Source organism: Procambarus clarkii, chromosome 72 (assembly GCF_040958095.1).
Source record: "Procambarus clarkii isolate CNS0578487 chromosome 72, FALCON_Pclarkii_2.0, whole genome shotgun sequence".
Classification (NCBI taxonomy): domain Eukaryota; kingdom Metazoa; phylum Arthropoda; class Malacostraca; order Decapoda; family Cambaridae; genus Procambarus; species Procambarus clarkii.
Window position 1 is genome coordinate 4,633,488 of NC_091221.1, and position 26,937 is coordinate 4,660,424.

Sequence of the window (26,937 nt, forward strand, 5' to 3'; positions counted from 1 at the left end):
TTTCACAACGTGAATGCTAATCATATTTAAAATATTTATTTTAATAGGTTCTAAGAAAAAAAAGTTAATCTTTACATGCATTACAGATACAAGAATAAAAGGGAGAGAATATATTTTCCTACCTCAGATATACGCATATAGATTCCTCGGTTATTCTGTCCTATGTCAAAATAAAAATTCTTGTTTTCTACTCGCATATGCCGTCCTTCCGGTAGCTCCCCTTTGTAGCCACCATCATCTGTACCAAATTCGTCGAGTAACTCCTGAAGAGCATCACGAAATTCTATCATGCCTTGAGCTGGGATAGCGATTTGACACCGTGGCCCACCCCTTGCTATTGTTTGTGAAACCTGCAAATGTTAAACTCTTATTAGGATATTTATTGAAATTGGCTAAAAGCAAACAATTCAACCTATGCTTTGTGAGGGGTCTAGTCTGGGTTCATATCCTGACCAGGGAGGATTGACTAAGAATTAAATCCTAACTGTTCCCTGTTTACCCAGCAGTAACTGGGTACCCAAGTTCAACAGATTTATGCGTCGTGTTCCAAGGAAAACTAGTAGGTAAGGCTAATCATGGGAAGGAAAAGCACTCAGCTTGTAACAGGAGTCAGAAGTCATTTGTTTCTGTACCCCCATGTAAAAGAAACTATGCAGTGAATTAATGCTAGGTACATTCACATTTACACAAGTTGTGTGTGTGAACACATTATCCAGTGGTCCATCGGCGTGGGAAATTTAAGTTAACGACCACATGTATGGTTCACAAGTTGTGGGCGCTTGTCATGTGCACAGGGATGTGCTCTATTATGTTCAAATTGGTTAACTCATTCAAGCATATGCATTCTCAATTGTAAAAAGTCAATCTTGCAGGGAACAGTACTTGCTCCAGTACTCTTCCTCATTCTCATATTCAACAGAGGAATTCTGATGAGTACAAATTATAAAGGCAACAGCAAACCTCCAAAATGATGTAAACCAAGTCTTTCAATGCACAGCAGCCTAACCTAACCTTAACCCATAAACTGCGCATATCATATATATATGATATCAGTGACAAAACCGAAACTGTGCACATCATTTATATATGCTTTCGTGTCTAGCGCTATAATTTAAGCGCCCCGCATGGGATAGGGGCAGCTATAGTACAGCCACGACCAATAGTTGCCAGATGCCACCTAGAAAAAAATCCAGGCCAACATTCTTGGGTATGAGAGCTTCAGTATTGAGCAAGCCACCAAGGCTGGCGCACGCAGCACGAGCTCACAGCACCGCTGTTCAGCTTTTGACAACAGCATCGCCTACAAATGTCATAATATATATGATCCTGCTATTATTTAGCGATGATAGTATTATAGAAGACCCCTGACTGATAAAACTGACCAGGGTTCTGATAATAGCAGGATTGTGGTGATATTTAGCGTTGTGCTCCATGGAGAGAGGAGTAATGCTGTGGGAGGGAAGGTAGTGGCGTCGTCTTCTGACTGTGTGGCCACCTTTTATTGACTGCACTCACCATGCCAGCTTAGTGGTTCGCTATGGTGAACACAAATGTAGATACTTATATATAACGTGTATATAGTGTGAGATAACAGCAATAGGAGTAGGTTGGGAGCCGCCATTTTGGTGAGGGAGGTGCGTCGTCTGCACAACTTAACATGTTGTTTACTGATGGCCACTATGGTCTTTGGGCACCATACCAGCTTATTTGTATAGGTATGGTGAATAAAACAGGTAGATACTTATATATAATGTGTGTATATAGCGTAATAACATCACAAACAACATTGCTGGAGGAGAAATATTAGTGCGTCTGGCCTTGAAGGCGGCCGCCACCAGCTGACTGTGAATAGCTACGTCTTCATGTCTTTACTCACCATACAAGCTTAGATGTACAGTTATGGTGAACAAAACATGTAAATACTTATATATAACGCCTATGTATAGTGAATAAATGCAAAAACAGTATTGTGGGAGGAGAATGAGAGCGAGTGAGGTGGTGTCGAGGGAGGGAGTGGCAACGAGTGGCTGGCTGATGTGTGGCAGTCACTCCTCGTTGCTTTTTGACTCAAGACCAACTTAGTGGTTCGTTATGGTGAACAAACATGCAAATACTTATATATAACCTATGTGTATATAGTGTAACAACAGCAAAACTATTTGTTTATTGTTTTAAGAACATAATAATTGAATCACTAATATGCACATCATAATTTTGAGTACAGCAATGGTTCACACATTTTATTATATAAATATATCACAATTCACTGTATTGAATAATATTACTGCAAAAAACTAAGAAAAAATCAGAGACATTGAAATAATTAGGTAATAATATATTTGTGGCAACTGCCGCCTGACAGCTCGAGCAGAATAGACCTCGTCTGGCGAAGGCTCTGTCAACGCCCCTTTTTTGCCACACTTCCCTACCCTATTGCGGCTAAAATATGCCACCTACGATTTTTTTTTTTTTTCCGTGATCAGGGAACAAAAATGAACACTTCTATAAAACGAAAGAATTTTTTGTAATTTTTTTTTTTTGTCACGCTTGTGGGTGTTAAATCCATTTAGGCCCCTAGCGGTTTGAGGGTTAATCAGTCATTCTTGTTCTCAATATAATATTATTAATTGAAATAAATCAATTTATAAAGATAATATTTGAAAAGGAAAGAACTAGCATTGAATGTAATGAAATGCCATTTTCTGGGCGAGACCTGGAGGCTCCCCGGAGCTATCCAAGCTGATACGAGTGTATTAGACCCTAGCCCTCTCAGAGAGGCACGAGGAGCAATGGCCTATAAAGACCCCCCCGTGTAGTTGGAAGCATTCTGTGTCTGCCACTGACTGGGTCAGGCACCCAGAAAGGTAAGCATCCCAAAACGAACCCTTATTTGGGTTAAAATATTGCTACTGAAAGCCGAACCTGTGAACAGAACGCCCCAAATGAAAACGTGCAAACAAGCACATCACCACCACATAGCCATCTGCGCAACCCCCCCTCCCAGGAAGGGGGAAAGGGGTAGCCCCAAACCCCCGTGGCGGCTATCCACCCTGCAGTTCTGAGGCTGGATGTCAAAACACCCAAGAAAATGCAGACTGAAGGGAGGGAAGGTTGCCAGGAAGCCTCCAGGGTCTCACCCAGAAAATGGCATTTCATTACATTCAACGCTGGTTTTCTGGGCGGAACCTCGTCGGCTTCCCAGAGCTACTTACCCAAAGATAACACAAGAGGGACAAACCTAGGAGGGGATCGCCAACACACCAAACTGGCGAATGACATGGGCACGAGGATAGACCACTGGCGGGCCGGACTGAAGTACCCAGCGGACGACCAGGGAGACCAGGGAAGAAGTAAAACCGAGACAACCCAAAGCACATCCCTGACCACTGAGGCCATGGCGTGCAAGTAACAATAGAGAGCCGCAACCGAACACAACACACGATGCACCCCCGGCCTGACCAACCAAGCATCAACAACCCAAGGACCCCTCTGGATAGCAGCAGTCTCAATCCTCGCCAGAAAAGAAGGAGATGGTTACAAACAAACAAACCTACCATCAGGATCGAAAGAGCAGAAACCCCTGCACTGGAGGAGAACATGAAGCTCCCCAACCCGACCCCCAAAGGCCAATGCCAACAAGAAAAAGAGCCTTGGAAAAACAATCCTGAACCAAAGGGGACACCACAAACCGAGGAGGAGAGAGAAAGGAGAGAACCCGGTCCAATGACCAGGATGGCTCAGGCGGCGTATGAGCAGGCCGGAGGCGAAATAATGCCCGAGACAGCATGCAGAATGGTGCTGAAGTCACACCAATGCAAAACACAAGCTGCAGTGGCTCCGCCAGTTTTGCATGATATGAGGCGACAGTATGCAGCATAAGATGACGGTCCTGAAACAACCACAAAAGAAAGGACAAGACCGAAGTACCGAACAAAGACCGAAGTAAACCGGCGAAGGGACAAGAATTAATGGAAGGACCACAAGGAAACTTTATATTGCCGCCGAGATGAAGTACGCAGGTGGGACACCAACAACGAAGCCACCTGCAAAGGAAGTGGTCTGAAAGTACCACACTAGATCCAGCCAAGACCGAACCTGAAAGGGAACCAGACAGGACTTCCTCCAGTTCACCAGGAACCCAAACCCAACGAGCGGGAAAGAACCAAATCCCTGGCAAGCAGACACGTGGACCGGCTGGGAGCCAACACCAGCCAGTTGTCAAGATAGGCCAGAACCCGAACCACTAATAATCGCAAATGGGCCACCATGATCCAGGTAAGGAGTGAGAAGACTTAAGGTGCCAGATTAAAGCCTACTGGAAGGGAACGAAAGCAGTAACCCCGACGTTCCACAACAAAATAAAACCAGTCCCTGAACCCCGGATGAATCGGGACGTGCCAATATGCGTCCCGGAGGTTCAGGGACACCATCCAAGCACCCGGCTCCAAGAAAAGTCGGACCTGGGACAGTAGTCATCTGAAAGGAGGGGCAAAAGACCCAGGGCTTCAGACGGGACAAGTCGAGAATGAACTGAAAGTCTGTAGTCCTGTTTTGGGACTGGAAACATACTGGAAAACCACCTGAGGGACGTCGTCATTTTGACCACGTTCCAAGCGTCACCACTCCGAGATGACCCGACAGAGGAAGAGGCCTGCCCCGCCGGCCTCGAACCCCCTGAAGGAAGAGGGGCCACCCAATGCCACTGCAGGCTGCTTGAAACAACCCGAAAGGCCCACATATTGTGGGACCAGGCGTGAGCAAACAGAGCGAGCCTCTCCCCCAGTGCCCCGTCAATGGGACGAACTGCGAAAGGGCCGACGCCCCTTACGTGAACCCGACCTTTGCTACAGAGCGATCCTTGCACCGACCAAACGAATGCCTGGTCGAAGGCTGCACCGGCCCTGAAACCGGCACTACTGGCCTATCACATTGGGAGGAACCCCCAAGCCCTGGCCCTACCCTTCAGGGAAGACCCATCCCACTGGCCCCCTGGAGAACCAACAAGTCGACACTGGACGACAACTGGAAGAACCTGCCTGCAGATAATGCCCAACTGCAGAGTCTGCAACAGCAAGGGACAAAAAGGCGACGAAAACCTAAGAGCCAGGGACCACGCAGATTCCAAAGAGGTCGCGAACATAGCCTGCCGACACACTAGACAAGAAGCAAAAAACAGAGACACTGCATCCCGCAGGATCGGCGCGAACAGCTTCAACAGGGCAGACAATGCATGAGCCACCGAAACCAAGACACTAGAACCAAGAACAGCCCCAAGCACATCCTCCTCAAGCCAATCCAAGGACAGCTTCAGGAAGACCCCTCACAGTGTTCAAGAGAGAACTGGATAAGCACCTCCGAAGGATACCTGATCAACCGGACTATGACTCATACGTCAGGCTGCGAGCAGCCGCATCCAACAGCCTGGTTGATCAGTCCAGCAACCAGGAGGCCTGGTCGACGACCGGGCCACGGAGACCGAAGACAACAGGCCACGAGCATGCAAATCCACAGTAATCAGTGCAGCTGAAAGGGTGGGAACTTTCATGTGAAGATGCACGATGCCAACATTCCGCAGAAGGGCCGGGGCGAACAAGTACGCATTGAGGTGCTCAACTTGCCCCCCAGGTAAACCTGGACCACCATCAAGAGCCTCACGCCACTCAAGCGTGCAGGACCGACAGAACGTGTGCCAAGCCCCCCAATGAAAAAACAGGGCAGTTTGCAAGCCAAGATGACTCCGAAATCTCATAACGAACCCAGTAAAGAGATGAAGAACCAAACTTGAATGAAGACGGATTCATTAAAGACGCATAATCTGGGTCATGCAGGAGGTAAGCTGCAATGGCTTCCTGCACTTCATAAGGCATGATGCAGAAAGCCGAAAACCTCTGGAAGGACAGGACCGATGGACCCGAGGGGACACGGAACCAAACCCAGGAAGGGGCTGACACTAAATCCAACTTGTATGCGGAAGGGGGGGGGGGGGTGAAGAAAACTCCACTCCCTGTAACAATAAACCCCGCTCACAAGATACAAAAACCCAAGTGGGGTTCAATTGGGCCGAAGGCCCCCAAGTCAACACCTCCCCAGACCTGGGAACCTCCACAGCATGACCTGGGGCTGAACCATCCCCCAAAGCCCCAGTCTCAAAAGGAGAAGCCGGAGCAGCCGGAAAAGCAGGAAGGAAGGGGGGCCCACTGGTCAGACCCAGAAGCTTCAGCAGGAGGAACCGACTCGAATGCCTCAGTCAACACCTAGGAACGGGCATCCCCTGAGACTGCCCGAGTATTGATACCAACTAAAGCCTGCCCTGACCCCAAAACCCTCAGACGTTTCGGAACTGGAAGCAGGAGGGAGGGGGGAGGGGGGGGGAAGGACCAGATTGAACCACAGCAGGGAAAGGACAAGAGGGTGCGAACTGAACCAAAGTCGAGGTGACTAACACCATTAAGTCCGGGTCCCTATAACCAAAACGGGGCAGCCTTAGGGCTTCTGGGTCAGCAACCAACCTAGCGCGCTGCAGCAACCTAAAACGAGCATGCAGCGCCTGCACTGCCTGCACCTGAACAGTGTCATCAGTGGACTGGGTGAACTGAGTCACAAACAAGCAACAAAACTTGCAGGACTCTGGGGCAAAGGTGTCACCGACCCAACAGACAGCATGAAGTACCTCTTTTTTTCTGGCTCAGCTGTTGCTCCGGGTTCTGGCTCGGCTGGATTCATATTGGGGATGAGTGGTTATCCTGGCTCCATGGTTGCCAGCCCATGGAGCAGGCAACCATGAGCTGGCAACCATGGGCTGGCAACCATGGATGGTTGACGACACCTCCTTCCTTGGCTTCGTCGGACGTACGAGCGCCCGGAGGTGGACCTCTTCGCGCCAGCGTGGTCTCGACATCTCCCATTGTACGTGGCACTGTTCTCTGACTGCAGACTCTCGCAGTAAACGCTTTTTTGGCAGGACTGTTCCAGGAGGGGGTTCCTGTACCTTTTTTCCCCAAGTCCAGCTGTTGCTCCGGGTTCTGGCTCGGCTGGATTCATATCAGGAGTGAGTGGTTATCCTGGCTCCATGGTTGCCAGCCCAGCCTTAATTTCAGGTGCTGGTTGCTCGGTGTCCAAACCCGGGAGTCGTTCTGCGGCTCTGTATCTAACAGTAGATAGGAGAGATGAGGTATCTGGCTGGTTCAGTTTACTGCTTCACATTACGCATCAAGTCTTTCTGACGTGTGTGTGTGTATTGCTACTTGTATGGTGATTTGGTGGCTTCTTTGATGATGTCCTATCTGAGGTCTTCTTCTCAATGAGAGTACAAGTTTCTTATCTTCACATCTTCACACTATCTTCACACAAAAATATCACACGGCATTGGTGGAGCCACTGCGGATGGGGTTCGGAGTGGATGTTACTTCCACTCGGTTCCTCAAGTTTTCTCAGGCTTTTTTCACCTCCGTCCAGCTCATGAGCCGCCTGAGCCTTCTTGGTCTTTGGACCGAGTTCTTTCTTTTCTCTTTCCTCCTTGCTCTGTTGTGGCCCCTTCGGTAAGGGATTGCATTTGAAAGGCCTTGTTTTTGTTGGCCTTGGCCTCTGGGGGTCGGGTTGGGAAGCTTCACGCTCTCCTCCGATGTGAGTGGAGGATCTGGTTTGGATGGATCCGGTTTCCCTGGTTCCCTGTACCAGGGCTCGTGTCTCTCGGGTTGTCCAGTGTCATCAAGTCTAGACAACCTGCGGTTTACCCTCGTGCCCATGATGTTAGGAAGTAGGCTGCTCTCGAAGGGGTTTTAGGGAACATGTCTTGGGTCGTAAACTCAGATTCCACCTGCATCTTGGCTGAACAAACCCCCCAAACACTTACCTGAACCACATGGTTCGGTATATCTCACACACCACCCTAAAACAAGGTAATTCAAGGGGAGTCAGCTCATAAAAGAGGAACCTCAACCCTTCAGAGTATGTAACTCTTGTTGGGTAGGAACATGCATGCATATCACCAAAGTCGGTGAAATATTAAGCAAGTCCACATGCAATTTGGGTGACAACACACACACACAATTACTGAATAGTAGCAACAAAGCAATAATCCCCAGAAGAGCCTAAGTTCCAGGAAAAGCCAACACCAATTAGCTGAAATGTGAAGATGTCAAGGCAGGCAGAATATATCAAAGGAGACATGCCTTTAGACTAGATCAGACAAGCAAGTGTGTGGGCTGGCTGAAACCCTTAGTGACCTCGGTTGCCACCTGATGGTGGGTAGGCACAACATAGCTGGTGTTTACATAGTAGCAATGACTGTTGGCTTCATTACCCTTGGGTACCTAATTTCTTTTATTTGTTTGCTTAGTTTGTTGTGCTTAGGTTTCTGGTGGGTTCCCCTCAGTTTTGGGTTTATCCGTGATCCCCAAGACTCCCTCATCTCCTAGAGCAAGCTAGATTTCGGTCATGACTTCTGGAAGGCAAGGGTGGGTTTCCAAGGCCTGGTGTTTCTCCATTTGGTATAGGGTAAACCAGCACTTAGTACTAAACAAGAGATTATTATTTTCTGTTAAAGGCATCTAGTAAATTATTATTGCAGTGCAACAAATTTTATCACAAAAAATAATTTATTGATTATTTTAGCTCTTAGAAGATAAGTTTGTCACTGAAAATGCTTCCACAGGCTACAAATGTTCTACTAAAACCACAAGTTATTTTTATAGAAAAATTATTAAAATTACTGTACAGTACATTAAACAATTCCCTAAGGAGCTTTCATTAAAATCTGTTCCTCACAAGACATAAAAACATACCAAACTCACCCTTAGGAAGCGCCCTCTTGAATTTTCTTTGAGGTCTAGGTAGTACCGTCTGTTGTCTTTCACCATAGTCTCGGACTTGAGTTTACCATCTTCAGGTAACGTATCGGGATTTGGTGGACCTGACCGAGGTACTAAATAATTAGAAATTGCTTTAACGCATCAGTATAATAAAACTGTATACATTATTTAATTTTTAATTCCTTTCATTATTTTAAATGCACAGTATATATATCAAGAGAAACAGGTTAAATATTTAAAAACATAACACACTAAACATCTTTCTATATAATAAAATCCCAATCAATTCCAAAGAACAATTTAAAAAAAAAGCAGCATCGACTGTAATGAACCGCCTCTTTCTAAAATGGTCTTGGCAGCTTCGTGAAGCTAGCTCGCTGGGACAGCTTCCCTCTTTTTGAGTCACATCAGCCTTAGCAGTGCTGTATACCCTACTGGAAACCAGAGCTAGAACATGGTTTGCTCCCAGAGGCACAGGCAGCACAGGATTTTTACAATCACCCTCACTGGGTAAACATCCAGAAAGACAGCAAAGTAATACAGACAACTGCAAGATTAACCCTTTAACTGTGCAACGCGCCTGCAGGCCCATGTCTGGAGTGCACTACGCACCTCCGGGTATTTGTATTTTTCCCGTTCCATTCAAAACTCCCGCGGCTACATGGGGTTCACATCAGCTTCCTCCGGGCTCTTGTAAACAGACGCCATCTTTAAAAAAAAATTGTGGTCCACATTCCCAGGTGTGGGAGCCTCAGTAGTGAGTGAGCAACCAAGGCCGGCACACGCAGCATGAGCTCACAGTACTGCTGTTCAGCATGTGACCACAGCATCGCCTAATAATATCAAAATATATATATAACTTGTATTATTTAGTTATGATAGTATTATAGAAGAGCCTGAGTGTGATAATGACTGTGTACAATGTTCAAATATCAGTGATTCAATGCTGTTCACGATGTTCACAGCACCAGCCACAGCATCACAGCATTATTTCGTCCATCTAGGAATCTTCAAACGACTTCTTAGGTTCCTTTACAAAATAATCTTGTGGTCAATTATGTATTTACAGGATTTAGTGACCAGTATTGTGATAACAGCAGGATTGTGGTGATAATAAGCACTGTGCATAGTATTGTGAGAGAAGGAATTGTGGTGAGGGAGCGAGGGAGAGAATCAAGGTACCTCACTGTGTAATTACCTAAGTGTAGTTACAGGATGAGAGCTACGCTCGTGGTGTCCCGTCTTCCCAGCACTCTTTGTCATACAACGCTTTGAAACTACTGACGGTTTTGGCCTCCACCACCTTCTCCCCTAACTTGTTCCAACCGTCTACCACTCTGCAAAAGTGAATTTTCTTATATTTCTTCGGCATCTGTGTTTAGCTAGTTTAAATCTATGACCTCTTGTTCTTAAAGTTCCAGGTCTAGGGAAATCTTCCCTATCGATTTTATCAATTCCTGTTACTATTTTATATGTAGTGATCATATCACCTCTTTTTCTTCTGTCTTCTAGTTTTGGCATATGTAATGCCTCTTACCTCTCCTCGTAGCTCTTGCCCTTCATTTCTGGGAGCCACTTAGTAGCATGTCTTTGCACCTTTTCCAGTTTGTTGATGTGCTTCTTAAGATATGGGCACCACACAACCGCTGCATATTCTAGCTTTGGCCTAACAAAAGTCGTGAACAATTTCTTTAGTATATCGCCATCCATGTATTTAAGCGTGGCATATGGCTCCTCGCACAATATTCCTTGTGTGGCAGCCACTCTTGTTTTGCTCATCATACGAGCTTAGTGGTTTGCTATGGTGAACACATTTGTACATGGGTATATACAATGTGTGTATATAGTATAATAACAGCAACAGGAGTATGTTGGGAGGAGCTATTTTGGTGAGGGAGGTGACGTAATCGTAGAGTCGTCTGATGGCTGTTGTGTGATTTCTCATGCAGTGTATGGTGGCCACTGTAAAGTTTGGACACAATACCGGCTTACTTGCATAGTTCTGGTGAATAAAACATGTAGATAGGTATACATAACATGTGTAAATAGTGTAATATAAACAATAACTATGTTGGGAGGAGCAATGTTGTCGAGTAAGATGTTGGAGGAGTGAAGGAGAGACTGGATGTTGGAGAAGTGAGGGTGTGGCAGCTGACTCTCGCAGAGTTCCGAGTGTGTTGATGGTGAATGTATATAGTGTGAGATAGTGTATAGTGTGTAAATAGACTTTATTATGTATGATGCTAATTTATTACATAAATTAGCATCATACAATAGAAATATGTGCCGGATATGTGTACACATGTGTCATGCACGTAACACAGTGTCTTCGGACAGTACGGATGTTCTACTGCAATAATAAAGTGTATGTGTTCATTATACATAGGATTGGTACGTAAAAGCAAATAAAATGTATTTGGAACTGTGCACAGAAAATGAACAAAAATATATTCGCGGCAACTCGCGCATCCTGCCCCGGGGGCGTACGTCACGTGCGAACTTACGGACCCCATAGCAGCCAAAGTACGTACAATTTCGACCTTCTGTTACTATACCCATACTCAGGGAAGGGTTTTTGACACTTTCAAAAAAACAAAAAAATAATTTTTTCCTGAGAATTTATTTCCTGCGCACTGGGGGGGGGGGGTGTCATATTTGGAGGCTGCGCAGTTAAGGGGTTAAAAAACAAAAAACAAAAATAGCAAAGCACAAATAGCCAAATGATCAAATTACTCACTCAGAAACCAGCTTGAACCCAATCCCCTCCCACTCATAGCTCGCAAACAATTTGTGGTCGCATTTCAAGTCCATGAACATGACATGACAAGGACTTTCAATACCATGTCATCAGATCAAATCAAAGACCTTATTCATAAAAACAGCATTGAATGTAATGAAACTCCATTTTCTGGGCGAGCCCCAGAGGCTTCCAAACGCTAACTGAACTCATAAGTGCTATATTAGTTTGGGGTCTTCAGTCACAGGAGTCCTTATGCCTACCCATGAGCACTTTACATTTAAAGTGTGACATACTTGCAATTGACTGGGAAAGGACCCAGAAAGGTAGGCAATCAAAACAGACCACTGTCATGTTAATCTGTGCAATCTACATCCTAAAAGATGAAGATAACTCCCCTAGAGAGAAAGTAAACAAGAACATTTTATGCAACAAGCATTCCCGCCTGTTAGCGCTACCCCTTCCCTCCTACAAGAGGGAAAAGAGGTAACCGGCAGCCCACCACTCCAGTTCTTGAACGATGAAAGACTGCTGGCCGGAGGGAGGGAGGGTGTCAGGGAGCCTCCTGTGGGGAGCCTCATTGGCTCCCTGAGCCTAATTACCCAAAGATAAGTAAAAGGAGGGACTTACGAGGGCGCCTGACCGCTGAGTGGACAGCGCTTCGGATTCGTAGTCCTGAGGTCCCGGGTTCGATCCCCGGTGGAGGCGGAGACAAATGGGCAAAATGTTTCTTTCACCCTGTTACCTAGCAGTAAATAGGTACCCGGGAGTTAGAAAGCTGCTATGGGCTGCTTCCTGGGGGGGAGGGTAACAAAAAGGAGGCCTGGTCGAGGACCGGGCTGCAGGGATGCTAAGCCCCGAAATCATCTCAAAATAACCTCAATATATACCTGGAAGGCAGCAGCACCACAGATCTCAAGACAAGGAAGAGACAGATGGCCACAACAGGCGCCCCAAAGCCACACATGGCCAGGAAGGAACCGGAACGTTCACAAGATACCTGGTGGCCAGGACCCTGTTCGAACTCTAAAATCCCTCGCAACCGAATGGAGACCCAAGACATGTCCCCCAAAAAAACGGCAAGAGCAGCATACTTCCTAACACCATGGGCACGAGGGTAAACCGCAGGCTGGCTAGACTTGACACTGGACAACCCGAGAGGCACGAGCCCTGGAACAGGGAACCAGGGAAACCGGATCCATCCAAACCAGATCCTCCACTCACATCGGAGGAGAGCGTGAAGCTTCCCAACCCGACCCCCAGAGGACAAGGCCAACAAAAACAAGACCTTCCAAAAGCAATCCCTTACCGAAGGGGCCACAACAAAGCGAGGAGAAGAAAGAAAGAAAGAACTCAGTCCAACGAACAAGAAGGCTCAGGTGACGCATGAGCAGGATAGAAGTGAAAAAAGCACAAGAAAACTTGCAGAATTGAGTGAAAGTAACATCCACTCCAAACCCAAGCTGTAGTGGCTCCGCCAATGCCGTGTGATAAGAAGCAACAGTAGCATGAGATGCTGATCCAGAAAAAGCCAAGAGAGAGAAAGAGGACAAAACAACCAGGTCAGAAATCGACGAAAACCTTCAAAGAGAAAGAAAAATGATTAAACTTTCTTGGAAACCACCAAGAAACTTCATACTGTAATTGAGAAGAAGACCGCAGGTGGGACACCATCAAAGAAGCCTCCAAATCACCATACAAATGGCGACACACACACATCAGTATTACCTGACACATAGTGTGGAGCAGTAAATTGAACCAGCCAGGTACCTCATCCCCCCGATCTGCTGGTAGAGGCAGAGACGTGGAACGACTCCCGGGTTTGGACACTGAGCAACTAGCACCTGAAACCAAGGCTGGGCTGGCAACCATTGCTAGTTAGCAGATTGCTGATGGGACAAGGATAGAATACAGGTGAAGATCTCGATATCATCACTAGCAGACTAAACTGGAATATTTGTAAATGAGGTGATAGTCCAAACGAAAAAAATACTCAGTATGAAGATGAGATAGGAAAAAAAAAGGAAAAGGTGCTGGTGTCACTGCGTTGGTGAACAATTAATGAAATGTTAATGAAATAATCCTTAACAACCCATGAGATGTGGGCATAATAGCGCTAGACATTCACAACCAGAGATACAATAGTTGTACTTGTAAGTGCCTACAACCAACTAACAAGCAGTACATGAACAAAGGAAGAATTAGACAATAAATAAGAGGGTCTTATAATGGATTTGACAGAAGTAATAAAAACAGCAGAGACAGAACACACAAAGCCAAATTGATGTTACTTGGAGACTTTAATATGAAAGCAACACAAAAGCCATAGACTGGGAGGTCTGTGATAAAAGGACGGAAGATTTCTGGCCCGAGATTCACGAACCACTTCTTGGAGGTTCGTGAATAGAACCTCCAACTTCTTGGAGGTTGGAGATACTCCGTGTATCATGGATGCCTTCTATGGAGGCATCCATAACCAATGTGAATAAGAGAAGGGAACCTGCCATCAATACTAGATCTAGTAATATTTACCATGAATGAGGAAGAGATCTTTGATATACTGTACCTGCATCCAACTGGCAAGAGTGATCATGTAATCTTTGAAAATAAAATACTGTACACCATGTGGCATAACATTGAAAATAAACAAAGAAAATTCACTTTACGAAAGGGCAACACAGGAGTTTGAAAGAATTCTTTATTGGGATTGACTGGAATAGTTTGTGGTTAGGTAATGAGATTAACACGAGTGCAAATTTTGAGTTAAGAAGGGCACCCAAACATTTATACCAAAAAATAGAGAAGGAATATAGAAAATAAGACTGGTTTAATAGAAATTACAAGAGCTGAGAACAGAAATAGGGAAATACTAAACCCACAAACATACCAGTAATATAAACAAGAAAAACTACATGGCAGTGAGAAGAGAGAATAAAACTTTGTGAAGGTAATAGGAGACAAAAGTAAATCAGAAGTATCCAGAGGAGTAGAAAAACTGCTCAGCAAGCTAATCAGAAATAAAGTATTCACACCAGATGGAATCTCGCCTTGGGTACTAGGGGAACGTGCATCTAAGATTAGCGCCCCACTACAGATTATCATGCAAACATCCTTACAAACAGGAAACCTAGATTACATATGGAAAAAGGCAAGCATAGTTCCAATCTATAAGAATGGGAAAACAGGAAAGATCCACTAAACTACAGACCTCTATCATTAACAAGCATGGTAGAAAAATCTCTACCAGCAAATTATTAACGTCAAATGAACAACCTTGAAAATAATGACATCATAACAGGCAGAGTTTGGTTTTAGAAGAAAGTCTTATGTAACATATCTACTAATTTTCTATGACAGAGCCGTATGAAGACTGCAAGAAAGGAAGTGACGAGCCAACTGCATATACCTGGTCTTAAAGCCTTTGACAGTCTCACAGGACACTTTTGAAAGTTAGTTAGAACTCTTTGGAGGAGTGAGATGAAGACTTCTAAATCAGACGAGAAACTTTTTAACAGACAAATTCAAGCAGTGATCTGATGATCTGACTGGAGAAATGTCACTAGTGGAGAGCCCAAATGTTCAGTTCTTGAGCAAGTGATGTTTAGTATATTGTTATATTATATTATATATATATAATATACCTATATATATATATATATATATATATATATATATATATATATATATATATATATATATATATATATATATATATATATATATATATATATATAATATATATATATATATATCAAGGCATTTATTAACATTAAATTCCATTTGCCAAGTGGCGCTCCATGTACAGTACTTATTTTGTCCAGGTCTTCTTGAAGGGCATGACAATCATCTAAGTTTCTTATCCTTCCTATTATCTTAGCATCATCAGCAAACATGTTCATATAATTCTGTATACCAACTGGTAGATCATTTATGTAGATAATAAACATCACTGGTGCAAGAACTGAACCCTGTGGTACTCCACTTGTGACATTTCTCCAGTCCGATACATTGCCTCTGATCACAGCCCTCATTTTCCTATCAGTCAGAAAAATTTTCATCCATGTTAGAAGCGTACCTGTCACTCCTCCAATATTTTCCAGTTTCCAGAACAACCTCTTATGTGGAACTCTGTCGAAAACCTTTTTTAGGTCCAGATAGATGCAGTCAACCCAACCATCTCTTTCCTGTAATATCTCTGTTGCTTAATCATAGAAACTGAGTAAATTCGATACACAGGATCTTCCAGATCGAAAACCATACTGTCTGTCTGATATTATATCATTTCTCTCCAGGTGTTCTACCCATTTAGATTTAATTATTTTTTCCAATATTTTGACTATTACACTTGTCAATGATACCGGTCTATAATTAAGGGGGTCTTCCCTGCTTCTACTTTTGTAGATTGGAACTATGTTAGCCTTTTTCCACACATCAGCTACAACTCCTGTAAACAGGGATGCCTGAAAAATCAGTTGAAGAGGAGTGCTGAGCTCAGGTGCACATTCTCTCAGAACCCATGGTGAAACTCCATCTGGACCAACTGCTGGCAGACAACCAACATATGGCAGACAATGTACAGTACATCTAAACACCAGAACATAGGAAAACTGTTGAAAGTCATACCAAACCCGTCAGCCTGTGGATGACCACTCCATATGAACTGAGGCAGATATCATAAAACAAGCAGGTTTTCACTAATATGCAAACAACAATAAATATAAGGAATTTTCACAAGGTTGCTGAGAAATGTAAAATAGATTGAATACAACATATGATGAATATAGGAGCAACAGAGCAGAACTACATCATTATCATCTTGGAGAAAAAAAAATTCAAGTGAAAATAAAAAGAGGAGGAAAATAGACAGTAGTGAAGAGTGAATTGATATGAAAAATAATCTCAACATTGAAAACTGTACAATAATACAAAGTGAAAAATCTTACCAAGATTAGCATAAAAATCACTAAATAGAGAAAGATGATCTCTAAATTCCGCTGCTGTAGAAAGGGCAAGGAACACTTGGTTTCTTCTACCATCGGCGCCAATCTGAAAATACACCAAAAGTCAGAGGGGTCATCAATGTAAAGAAGCACGTTCACTCCCATATATATGTTTAGTAATATCCAGCAACTGAACAAATTGAACTGTGTACAGTATTGGTAAGTCAAACAAGTATATAATAAATGGAAGAAATATAGGTCGCTGAAACTCAATCATGTGAGGCATTGTTCCACCGTCCCTCTACCACAATCATGTGAGGCATTGTTCCACCGTCCCTCTACCACAATCATGTGAGGCATTGTTCCACCGTCCCTCTACCACAATCATGTGAGGCATTGTTCCACAATCAAGTGAGGCATTGTTCCACAATCAAGTGAGGCATTGTTCCACAATCAAGTGAGGCATTGTTCCACAATCAAGTGAGGCATTGTTCCACAATCAAGTGAGGCATTGTTCCACAATCAAGTGAGGCATTGTTCCACAATCAAGTGAGGCATTGTTCCACAATCAAGTGAGGCATTGTTCCACAATCAAGTGAGGCATTGTTCCACAATCAAGTGAGGCATTGTTCCACCTTCCCTCTACCACAATCAAGTGAGGCATTGTTCCACCTTCCCTCTACCACAATCAAGTGAGGCATTGTTCCACCTTCCCTCTACCACAATCAAGTGAGGCATTGTTCCACCTTCCCTCTACCACAATCAAGTGAGGCATTGTTCCACCTTCCCTCTACCACAATCAAGTGAGGCATTGTTCCACCTTCCCTCTACCACAATCATTTTTTTTTTGTTTTTTTTGAGATATATACAAGAGTTGTTACATTCTTGTACAGCCACTAGTACGCGTAGCGTTTCGGGCAAGTCCTTAATCCTAAGATCCCTGGAATACGATCCCCTGCCGCGAAGAATCGTTTTTTCATCCAAGTACACATTTTACTGTTGCGTTAAACAGAGGCTACAGTTAAGGAATTGCGCCCAGTAAATCCTCCCCGGCCAGGATACGAACCCATGACATAGCACTCGCGGAACGCCAGGCGAGTGTCTTACCACTACACCACGGAGACTGCCACATGCATCATGTGAGGCATTGTTCCACAATCAAGTGAGGCATTGTTCCACAATCAAGTGAGGCATTGTTCCACCTTCCCTCTACCACAATCAAGTGAGGCATTGTTCCACCTTCCCTCTACCACAATCAAGTGAGGCATTGTTCCACAATCAAGTGAGGCATTGTTCCACCTTCCCTCTACCACAATCAAGTGAGGCATTGTTCCACAATCAAGTGAGGCATTGTTCCACCTTCCCTCTACCACAATCAAGTGAGGCATTGTTCCACAATCAAGTGAGGCATTGTTCCACAATCAAGTGAGGCATTGTTCCACAATCAAGTGAGGCATTGTTCCACAATCAAGTGAGGCATTGTTCCACAATCAAGTGAGGCATTGTTCCACCTTCCCTCTACCACAATCAAGTGAGGCATTGTTCCACAATCAAGTGAGGCATTGTTCCACAATCAAGTGAGGCATTGTTCCACAATCAAGTGAGGCATTGTTCCACAATCAAGTGAGGCATTGTTCCACCTTCCCTCTACCACAATCAAGTGAGGCATTGTTCCACAATCAAGTGAGGCATTGTTCCACAATCAAGTGAGGCATTGTTCCACAATCAAGTGAGGCATTGTTCCACAATCAAGTGAGGCATTGTTCCACAATCATGTGAGGCATTGTTCCACAATCAAGTGAGGCATTGTTCCACCTTCCCTCTACCACAATCAAGTGAGGCATTGTTCCACAATCAAGTGAGGCATTGTTCCACAATCATGTGAGGCATTGTTCCACAATCAAGTGAGGCATTGTTCCACCTTCCCTCTACCACAATCATGTGAGGCATTGTTCCACAATCAAGTGAGGCATTGTTCCACCTTCCCTCTACCACAATCAAGTGAGGCATTGTTCCACAATCATGTGAGGCATTGTTCCACAATCAAGTGAGGCATTGTTCCACCTTCCCTCTACCACAATCAAGTGAGGCATTGTTCCACAATCAAGTGAGGCATTGTTCCACCTTCCCTCTACCACAATCAAGTGAGGCATTGTTCCACAATCAAGTGAGGCATTGTTCCACCTTCCCTCTACCACAATCATGTGAGGCATTGTTCCACCTTCCCTCTACCACAATCATGTGAGGCATTGTTCCACAATCAAGTGAGGCATTGTTCCACAATCAAGTGAGGCATTGTTCCACAATCAAGTGAGGCATTGTTCCACAATCAAGTGAGGCATTGTTCCACCTTCCCTCTACCACAATCAAGTGAGGCATTGTTCCACCTTCCCTCTACCACAATCAAGTGAGGCATTGTTCCACCTTCCCTCTACCACAATCAAGTGAGGCATTGTTCCACCTTCCCTCTACCACAATCAAGTGAGGCATTGTTCCACCTTCCCTCTACCACAATCAAGTGAGGCATTGTTCCACCTTCCCTCTACCACAATCATGTGAGGTATCCTCCCTCTTACTACACAAGTGTGCACAATCACTTGCGAGGCACAATGTGTTGCGGTAGTCAACACTGCAGGACCACACAGTGTTGAAGGGCGTGTGAGCGGGCAGATGCAGCTATAATTACTACGCACACTGAAAGGATAAGAGCCATGGGAGCCGGCCGAGTGGACAGCACGCTGGATTTGTGATCCTGTGGTCCCGGGTTCAATCCCGGGCGCCGGCGAGAAACAATGGGCAGAGTTTCTTTCACCTATGCCCCTGTTAGCTAGCAGTAAAATAGGTACCTGGGTGTTAGTCAGCTGTCACGGGCTGCTTCCTGGGGGTGGAGGCCTGGTCGAGGACCGGGCCGCGGGGACACTAAAGCCCCCAAATCATCTCAAGATAACCTCAAGATAACCATGCTGGTTGTGTCTCATCTTCCCAATTATATATCTGCAGTATGACACTTTAAAACTATAACTTGTTCCCACCATCTACAACTGTTTTTGGAGTTTCATATATCTCTCAACATTTGGGATCCATCTCATTTCCCTGGAAACACAAACCGAAAATGTGTATTTTCCGCTTGTTACAACTTGTAATAAAGTTGTTACATCTTGGCTTAACGTGTTTATGACGTATTAGAACGTTGTTACAACTTGCTATATTGGTTGTTATAACTGGTTAGGAGGTGTTAAAACTTGTTCGAACGTTGTACCAACGTAGTTACGGTGTGTTTGGCGGGTTACTTCCTTGTCTACCAACAAATCTTTCCAATCAAATTAATGTCAGTAATTGTTAAGTTCAGCAGAGTGCAGTAAAGGTTCCTTGCTGTTTCACTTGCCTCACTTTCTTCTACATTATAACACGCTGCATATAAGAATTTCCAAAGGGACATGACCGTGCTAACCTAATGGAGGAAGGTATAGTACTATCTTGCTATTATCTTGAGATGATTTCGGGGCTTAGCGTCTCCGCGGCCCAGTCCTCGACCAGGCCTCCTTTTTTGTTACACACCCCCAGGAAGCAGCCCGTTGCAGTTGTCTAAACCCCAGGTACCTATTTACTGCAAGGTGAACAGGTGCATTAGGGCAAAGGAAACTCTGCTCATTTGTTTCCGCCTCCTCCGGGGATCGAACTCGGAACCTCAGGACTGTCCATCCCGAGCGCTGTCTATTCAGTTGTCAGACCACTACTAAAGGTCAAACACAGTAGCCTTCATGATGTACAGTATACCAGAGTGCACTCTGGTATACCAGACACTAGCAGTGATGGAACACCGCCCCACTGTGGCAGTGTGTACATACTCGTACACTGGTCTCCACAACGTTTATGAGTCTACCAGTCTACATGTCCTGTGTGGGTGGGGGGGGGGATGGGTGGGACGGAGGACAGGAGGGAGGGAGGGGATGGGAGCGTGTGGGAGAGAGGGGGAGAAGATGGGAGGGAGGAGAAGAAGATGGGAGGGAGGAGGAGGGATAGGAGGAGGGAGGGGGAGAGAGGGGGGAGGAAGGGGGAGAGAGGGGGAGGGAGGGGGAGAGAGGGGACAATCCAGGAGCTCCATGAACTCCTGAACACACAGCCACTAAACATCAGACTGCAGCACCAAGCCATCAGGGTGTGGAACACCATCCCAATGTTAGAGGACCCAATGTTAGAAAGATTACTCCAAGATGAGACGCCCCGCTCCCACAGCTGGTGGCCCAAGAGCCTCGATTCTCTGGACGAAAACCCCGCCCCACAGTATATAATCCCCAGATGAGTTATATATGTATATATATGAACAGTTCATATATGTGTATGTATGAACAACTCGATAAATAATATGTATGACAACTCGATAAATAATAATAATAAAATAAAGAGTCTTAAACAGAATAACATGTGTGGAAGCATCGGAGTGTATATATATGAATGCTACACAGTATTCATCTGTAGACATCCATATGTGGTGAAACACATGTGAAGAACCTCTCACACACTCACAGCTCCCTGACAAGAGGGAGCCACCTTAGCTTAGCTGCCAACACCCACACATCGTGTCAGCAAGGCGGACAGCCCGCCTGCTTTCATACCTCTCACTGTATTTCCCACTTCTATACTTCCCTTCACCTATGCCTCTCCTTCCTCTTTACTCCCCCCCCCCAAAAAAAAGAGGGGGGGAGAGGGGGGGAGAGAGGGGGGAGAGAGGGGGGAGAGAGGGGGAGAGAGGGGGGAGAGAGGGGGGAGAGAGGGGGGAGAGAGGGGGGAGAGAGGGGGGAGAGAGGGGGGGAGAGAGGGGGGGAGAGAGGGGGGAGAGAGGGGGGAGAGAGGGGGGGAGAGAGGGGGGGAGAGAGGGGGGGAGAGAGGGGGGAGAGAGGGGGGGAGAGAGGGGGGGAGAGAGGGGGGGAGAGAGGGGGGAGAGAGGGGGGGAGAGAGGGGGGAGAGAGGGGGAGAGAGGGGGAGAGAGGGGGGGAGAGAGGGGGGGGAGAGAGGGGGGGAGAGAGGGGGGGGAGAGAGGGGGGGAGAGAGGGGGGGAGAGAGGGGGGGAGAGAGGTGGGAGAGGAGGTGGGAGCGTGTGAAAATTGGCCTGAAAATTACAGGCCAATTTCCCTCCTTGAAGTACCAGGCAAAATATTCGAAAAAAATAATCAGCGACTTGTGAAGTATATGGAAGAGGAAGGGAAGTACAACACCAGGCAGCATGGGTTTAGTCACCACAGAGGGGCCCATACAGCTATAACCCTGATCTACCAGCATAGAGCCAACGCAGTGTCGAAAAAAAGATCAGTGTAATATAGTGCTTAGGGACGTCTCGAAAGCCTTCGACAAAGTGTGGCACACAGGCCTAAAATATAAGATATCTGAACTAGGGCTTCCTGAGAGATTTACTGATACTCTCTGCAGCTTTATAGACAATAGAACTGCTAGGCTTAATATCAGCAGCTACTTGGGTGACGTAATAGAACTGAAAAGTGGAGTACCACAAGGAAGCTGCCTCTCCCCCACTCTATTCAACATATATACAGCTGACCTACCCCAACCCCAACATGGAGAATACATCACATACGCTGACGATGTCACCCAAATAATATGCCAACCGGGACCATCAAAGCCGCTACTAGCCGACAAGACCAAGGCGGCAATTGAACTCAAACAACTTTGAGAAGCAATGGAAAATTAGCACCAACAAACAAAAGTTTCAGATAATACACATTGCGAAAAGAAACCCGGACCCCATCATCCTTGACAATCATCCGATCCAATATGCGGAGGTAGGCAGAATACTGGGACTTATGATAAATAGAACAGGGATACAAACTCATGTAAGGGACCGACTAAACAAAGCCAAAGCAGCATTAGGAAAACTGAGAAGATTCCGAAGCCTCAGTACTAACATTCAGATCCACCTATATAAGGCTCTAGTTCGGCCACATCTAGAGTATCCCCCAGTACCACTACACACCATAAAGAAAACTAACATGCAGAAACTGCAAGCAGTACAAAATAAGGCGCTAAGGAGAGCAGCAAAACACCGTCCACCATATGATCAGACAATCCAGGAGCTCCATGAACTCCTGAACACACAGCCACTAAACATCAGACTGCAGCACCAAGCCATCAGGGTATGGAACACCATCCAAATGTTAGAGGACCCATTGTTTGAAAGATTACTCCAAGATGAGACGCCCCACTCCCACAGCTGGTGGCCCAAGAGCCTCGATTCTCTGGACGAAAACCCCGCCCCACAGTATATAATCCCCAGATGATATACTAACCAGATATCCTTCCCCCAATAATTGGAAAAATTGAGTATGTATGTGTGTATGTACGTGTATATGAATATAAATGTGTATGTATATAAATATATGTATATGTATGAATAACTCAATAAATAATAAAATAAAGAGCCTTAAACAGAATAACATGTGTGGAAGCATCGGAGTGTGTATATATGAATGCTACACAGTATTCATCTATGGACATCCATATATGGTGAAACACATGTGAAAAACCTCTCACACACTCACAGCTCCCTGACAAGAGGGAGCCAGCTTAGCTTAGCTGCCAACACCCACACATCGTGTCAGCAAGGCGGACAGCCCGCCTTGCCAGTATCTAGGCTTTGTCTCCACAGGATGTGGAGGGCCTGCGATAATGGTTTTTTACAGTTCTTGATGAATATGATGTTCCAAGAATCCGGGCCTGGTGCAGAGTGCATAGGCATACTGTTTATGGCTTCTTCAAAATCCAGTGGGGATAGGGTGACGTCTGATATATGATTTGATGTTGGTATCATATCCATGAAAAATTCATTTGGGTTATCAATCTTTAGTGTGTTAATTGGCTCGCTGAAAACAGAGTCGTACTGCGTCCTCAGTAGCTCGCTCATTTCTTTGTTGTCATCGGTGAAAGTTCCATCTCCCTTTCGCAGGGGCCCGATACTAGATGTGGTTTTTGATCTTGATTTTGCATAGGAGAAAAAATATTTCGGATTTCTCTCTATTTCACTGATGGCCTTTTGCTCTCTTTGCCTCTCCTGGGTTTTGTATGATTCTTGTAGCTTCCGTTGAATTGTTTCTATTTCTCTACCTAACCTTCTTCGCCGTTCTTGAGATAGGGTGCGACTCTCAAGTTGTTCCGCGATTCGTTTTCTTCGCCTATATAGGGAACGACGTTCCCGTTCCAATCTGCATCTCTTCCTCTTTTTTTCTTAGGGGTATGCGGTTTGAACATATTTCTAGTGCTACTGAGCTTATTTTTTCCAGGCACTGGTTCAGGTTTGCATTTTCTAGCTGTTCTTCCCAGTTTATTTCTGTGAAGTCCTGGTTTATTTGCTCCCAGTTTATCTGTTTATTATTGAAGTTGAATTTGCTGAAATCTCCTCCACCGGGAATCTGGACTGGTTTTGAAGGTCTATTCCCCATGCTAGTCAGAACTTCAATCAAGTTATGATCTGAGTAACAGGTATTTGTAATCATTATGTTCCTGATCAATTCATGAAGTGAAAATGAAGGTCCAGCGTGTTCTCCTTCCTAGTTGGTTCTACTAACCTGTAGGAGGGATGGGGAGGAGATGGGAGCATGTGGGAGGGATGGGGAGGAGATGGGAGCATGTGGGAGGGATGAGGAGGAGATGGGAGCATGTGGGAGGGATGGGGAGGAGATGGGAGCATGTGGGAGGGATGGGGAGGAGATGGGAGCATGTGGGAGGGATGGGGAAGAGATGGGAGCATGTGGGAGGGATGAGGAGGAGATGGGAGGGATGGGGAGGAGATGGGAGCATGTGGGAGGGATGGGGAGGAGATGGGAGCATGTGGGAGGGATGGGGAGGAGATGGGAGCATGTGGGAGGGATGGGGAGAAGATGGGAGCATGTGGGAGGGATGGGGAGGAGATGGGAGCATGTGGGAGGGATGGGGAGGAGATGGAAGCATGTGGGAGGGATGGGGAGGAGATGGGAGCATGTGGGAGGGATGGGGAGGAGATGGGAGCATGTGGGAGGGATGGGGAAGAGATGGGAGCATGTGGGAGGGATGAGGAGGAGATGGGAGCATGTGGGAGGGATGGGGAAGAGATAGGAGCATGTGGGAGGGATGAGGAGGAGATGGGAGCATGTGGGAGAAGTGTCACTCCCAGTGACCACGTAGGCCCACACACACTAACCCAGTTGGTCCGGCACTTCTTGCAAGAACATAAATGCCTCTTGAAGACTTCCACCTCAGGTCTTTCAACATTTATAATGCTTGCTGGGAGACTATTGAACACATTCACACCCCCACTACGATTTTTGCCACTGGTCAAAACAAATAAAAATTACCATAGTAATATACAGCATCAATCACTGATATTGGGAAAATTACAAAAATTTCCTGCTGTCAATAATTTGTCAATACTGGCACAAAACACAGGAGTCTTCGTCAGCTTCAAAGGTTTCTCAATCCAGGGTGTTCTATCGGAGTAAGCTACTAACTACTACTACTAACTGTTTAGTAGTTCACACACCACCCGGAGCCGGTCGGCCGAGCAGACAGCACGCTGGGCTTGTGATCCTGTGGTCCCGGGTTCGATCCCGGGCGCCGGCGAGAAACAATGGGCAGAGTTTCTTTCACCCTATGCCCCTGTTACCTAGCAGTAAATTAGGTACCTGGGTGTTAGTCAGCTGTCACGGGCTGCTTCCTGGGGGTGGAGGCCTGGTCGAGGACCGGGCCGCGGGGACACTAAAGCCCCGAAATCATCTCAAGATAACCCAGGCTGGCCTCCGGAGAGTAGAAAACTCAGTGTTACATAGGTATGCCTTGTATGGGGGGGGGGGGTCAACAGACCTTTTTTTAATGCATAAATTATTTTCTAATTATCTTAGTGTAGTTACAGGATGAGAGCTATGCTGGTGGTGTCCCGTCTTCCCAGAACTCTTTGTCTAATAACGTGTTGAAACTACTGACGGTTTTGACCTCCACCACCACCTCACTTTGCTTTTACCAACCGTCTACCACTCTGCAAAAGATAATTTCTAATATTTTTTTTCGGGACCTTTGTTTCCTTAGCTTGAATCTGAGTCCTCTTGTTGTTGAAGTTGCTGGTTTCAGGAATTCCTCTTTGTAAATTTGGTAGATTCCTGTTATTATTTTATAAGTGGTGATCATATCACTTCTTTTTCTTCCATTTTCTAGCTTTGGAATAGTGAATGCCTCTAGTCTCAACCCGTAACTCTTGTGTTTCAGTTCCAGAAGCCATTTTGTAGCATGCCTTTGCCCCTTTTCCAGTTTATTGATGTGCTTCTTGAGATTTGGGCACCATACAACTGCTGCATATTCCAGTTTTGGCCTCAAGTCATGAACAGTTTCTCTAGTATTTACCATCCATGTAGTTCAAAGTGAGTCTGAAATTAGAAAGCCTTGCATATGCTACTTGCACAATGATCTTCATGTGTTCCTCTGGTGACAGTTTACTATCCAACACCACCCCTACATCTCCTTCTTTATTACAGTTTTTTAATTCCTTTCCACTTAATTTATACGTTGTGTGTGGTCTATTTTCTCAGATTCCACATTCCATAACATGGCATTTAGTCACGCTGAATTCCATTTACCACATGTCGCTCCAAGCACATATTTTATGTAGATCCATTTGAAGGTCATTACAGTAGTTTGCGTCTCCTATCTTCCCCAGTACATTAGCGTCATCCGCAAACATGTTCATATAATTCTCTATTCCTTCTGGTAGATCGTTTATGTAGATGAAAAAGAAGAATTTGAAAGCCAGGGACTCGCACGAGGACGGTCAGGACTCCAGCGGTCATCAACACATCCGTCGTTGCAACCCGTTCTCGTACTTGTTTATAGTCAATATTGGCTTATTAAATAAGTGCATATGTGACATACTAATTGATTGTGAATATTTTAGTTTACCTTTGAAAAGCTTCATAGAAAACACCGACCTCACCTAACCTTCTTAGTATGTTAAGATAAGCATCTTATTACTTATTATTTACAATTATTACTTAACCTATCAACGGTATAGGTTAAGTAATAATTGTAATTAAGAAGCAATAAGATGCTTATCTTAACATACTAAGAAGGTTAGGTGATGTCGGTGTTTTCTATGAAGCTTTTCAAAGGTAAACTAAAATATTCACAATCAATTAGTATGTCACATATGCACTTATTTAATAAGTCAATACTGACTATAAGAAAGTGCGAGAACGGGTTGATTGAGGAGTCTTAATAAGGAAAGTTTCCAGAAGCAGCAGCCTGCTGCCAAACTGGAAATTTCGACTTTGTGACCCAGCACACAGCCTCCCCGCTCAACCACAACAAGTTCCATAATATTTCGCCAATCAAAAACCATCAGTAGTGTTAGTTACTTGATTGTTGCCGCCGAAGGCGGCTAGTTTATTGTGCACCCAATACTCATCCTGTGAGCGGTAGC

The 26,937-nt window shown here is 45.2% G+C and overlaps 1 protein-coding gene across 3 annotated transcripts in view; it reads right to left on the reverse strand.

Moving 5' to 3' along the window:
- Pur-alpha (Purine-rich binding protein-alpha) overlaps window positions 1–26,937 on the reverse strand; it is a 152,449-nt gene that overhangs the window by 5,353 nt on the left and 120,159 nt on the right. For 2 of the 3 annotated variants that reach the window (XM_069312350.1, XM_045767679.2), the window contains exons 4-6: window positions 16,491–16,593; window positions 8,784–8,911; window positions 123–350 (exon numbers count right to left, since the gene is read on the reverse strand). In XM_069312350.1, the coding sequence (XP_069168451.1) occupies window positions 123–350; window positions 8,784–8,911; window positions 16,491–16,593 (459 nt within the window). The remainder of the gene's footprint in view (window positions 1–122; window positions 351–8,783; window positions 8,912–16,490; window positions 16,594–26,937) is intronic. The other variant, XM_045767680.2, reaches the window with a different exon arrangement.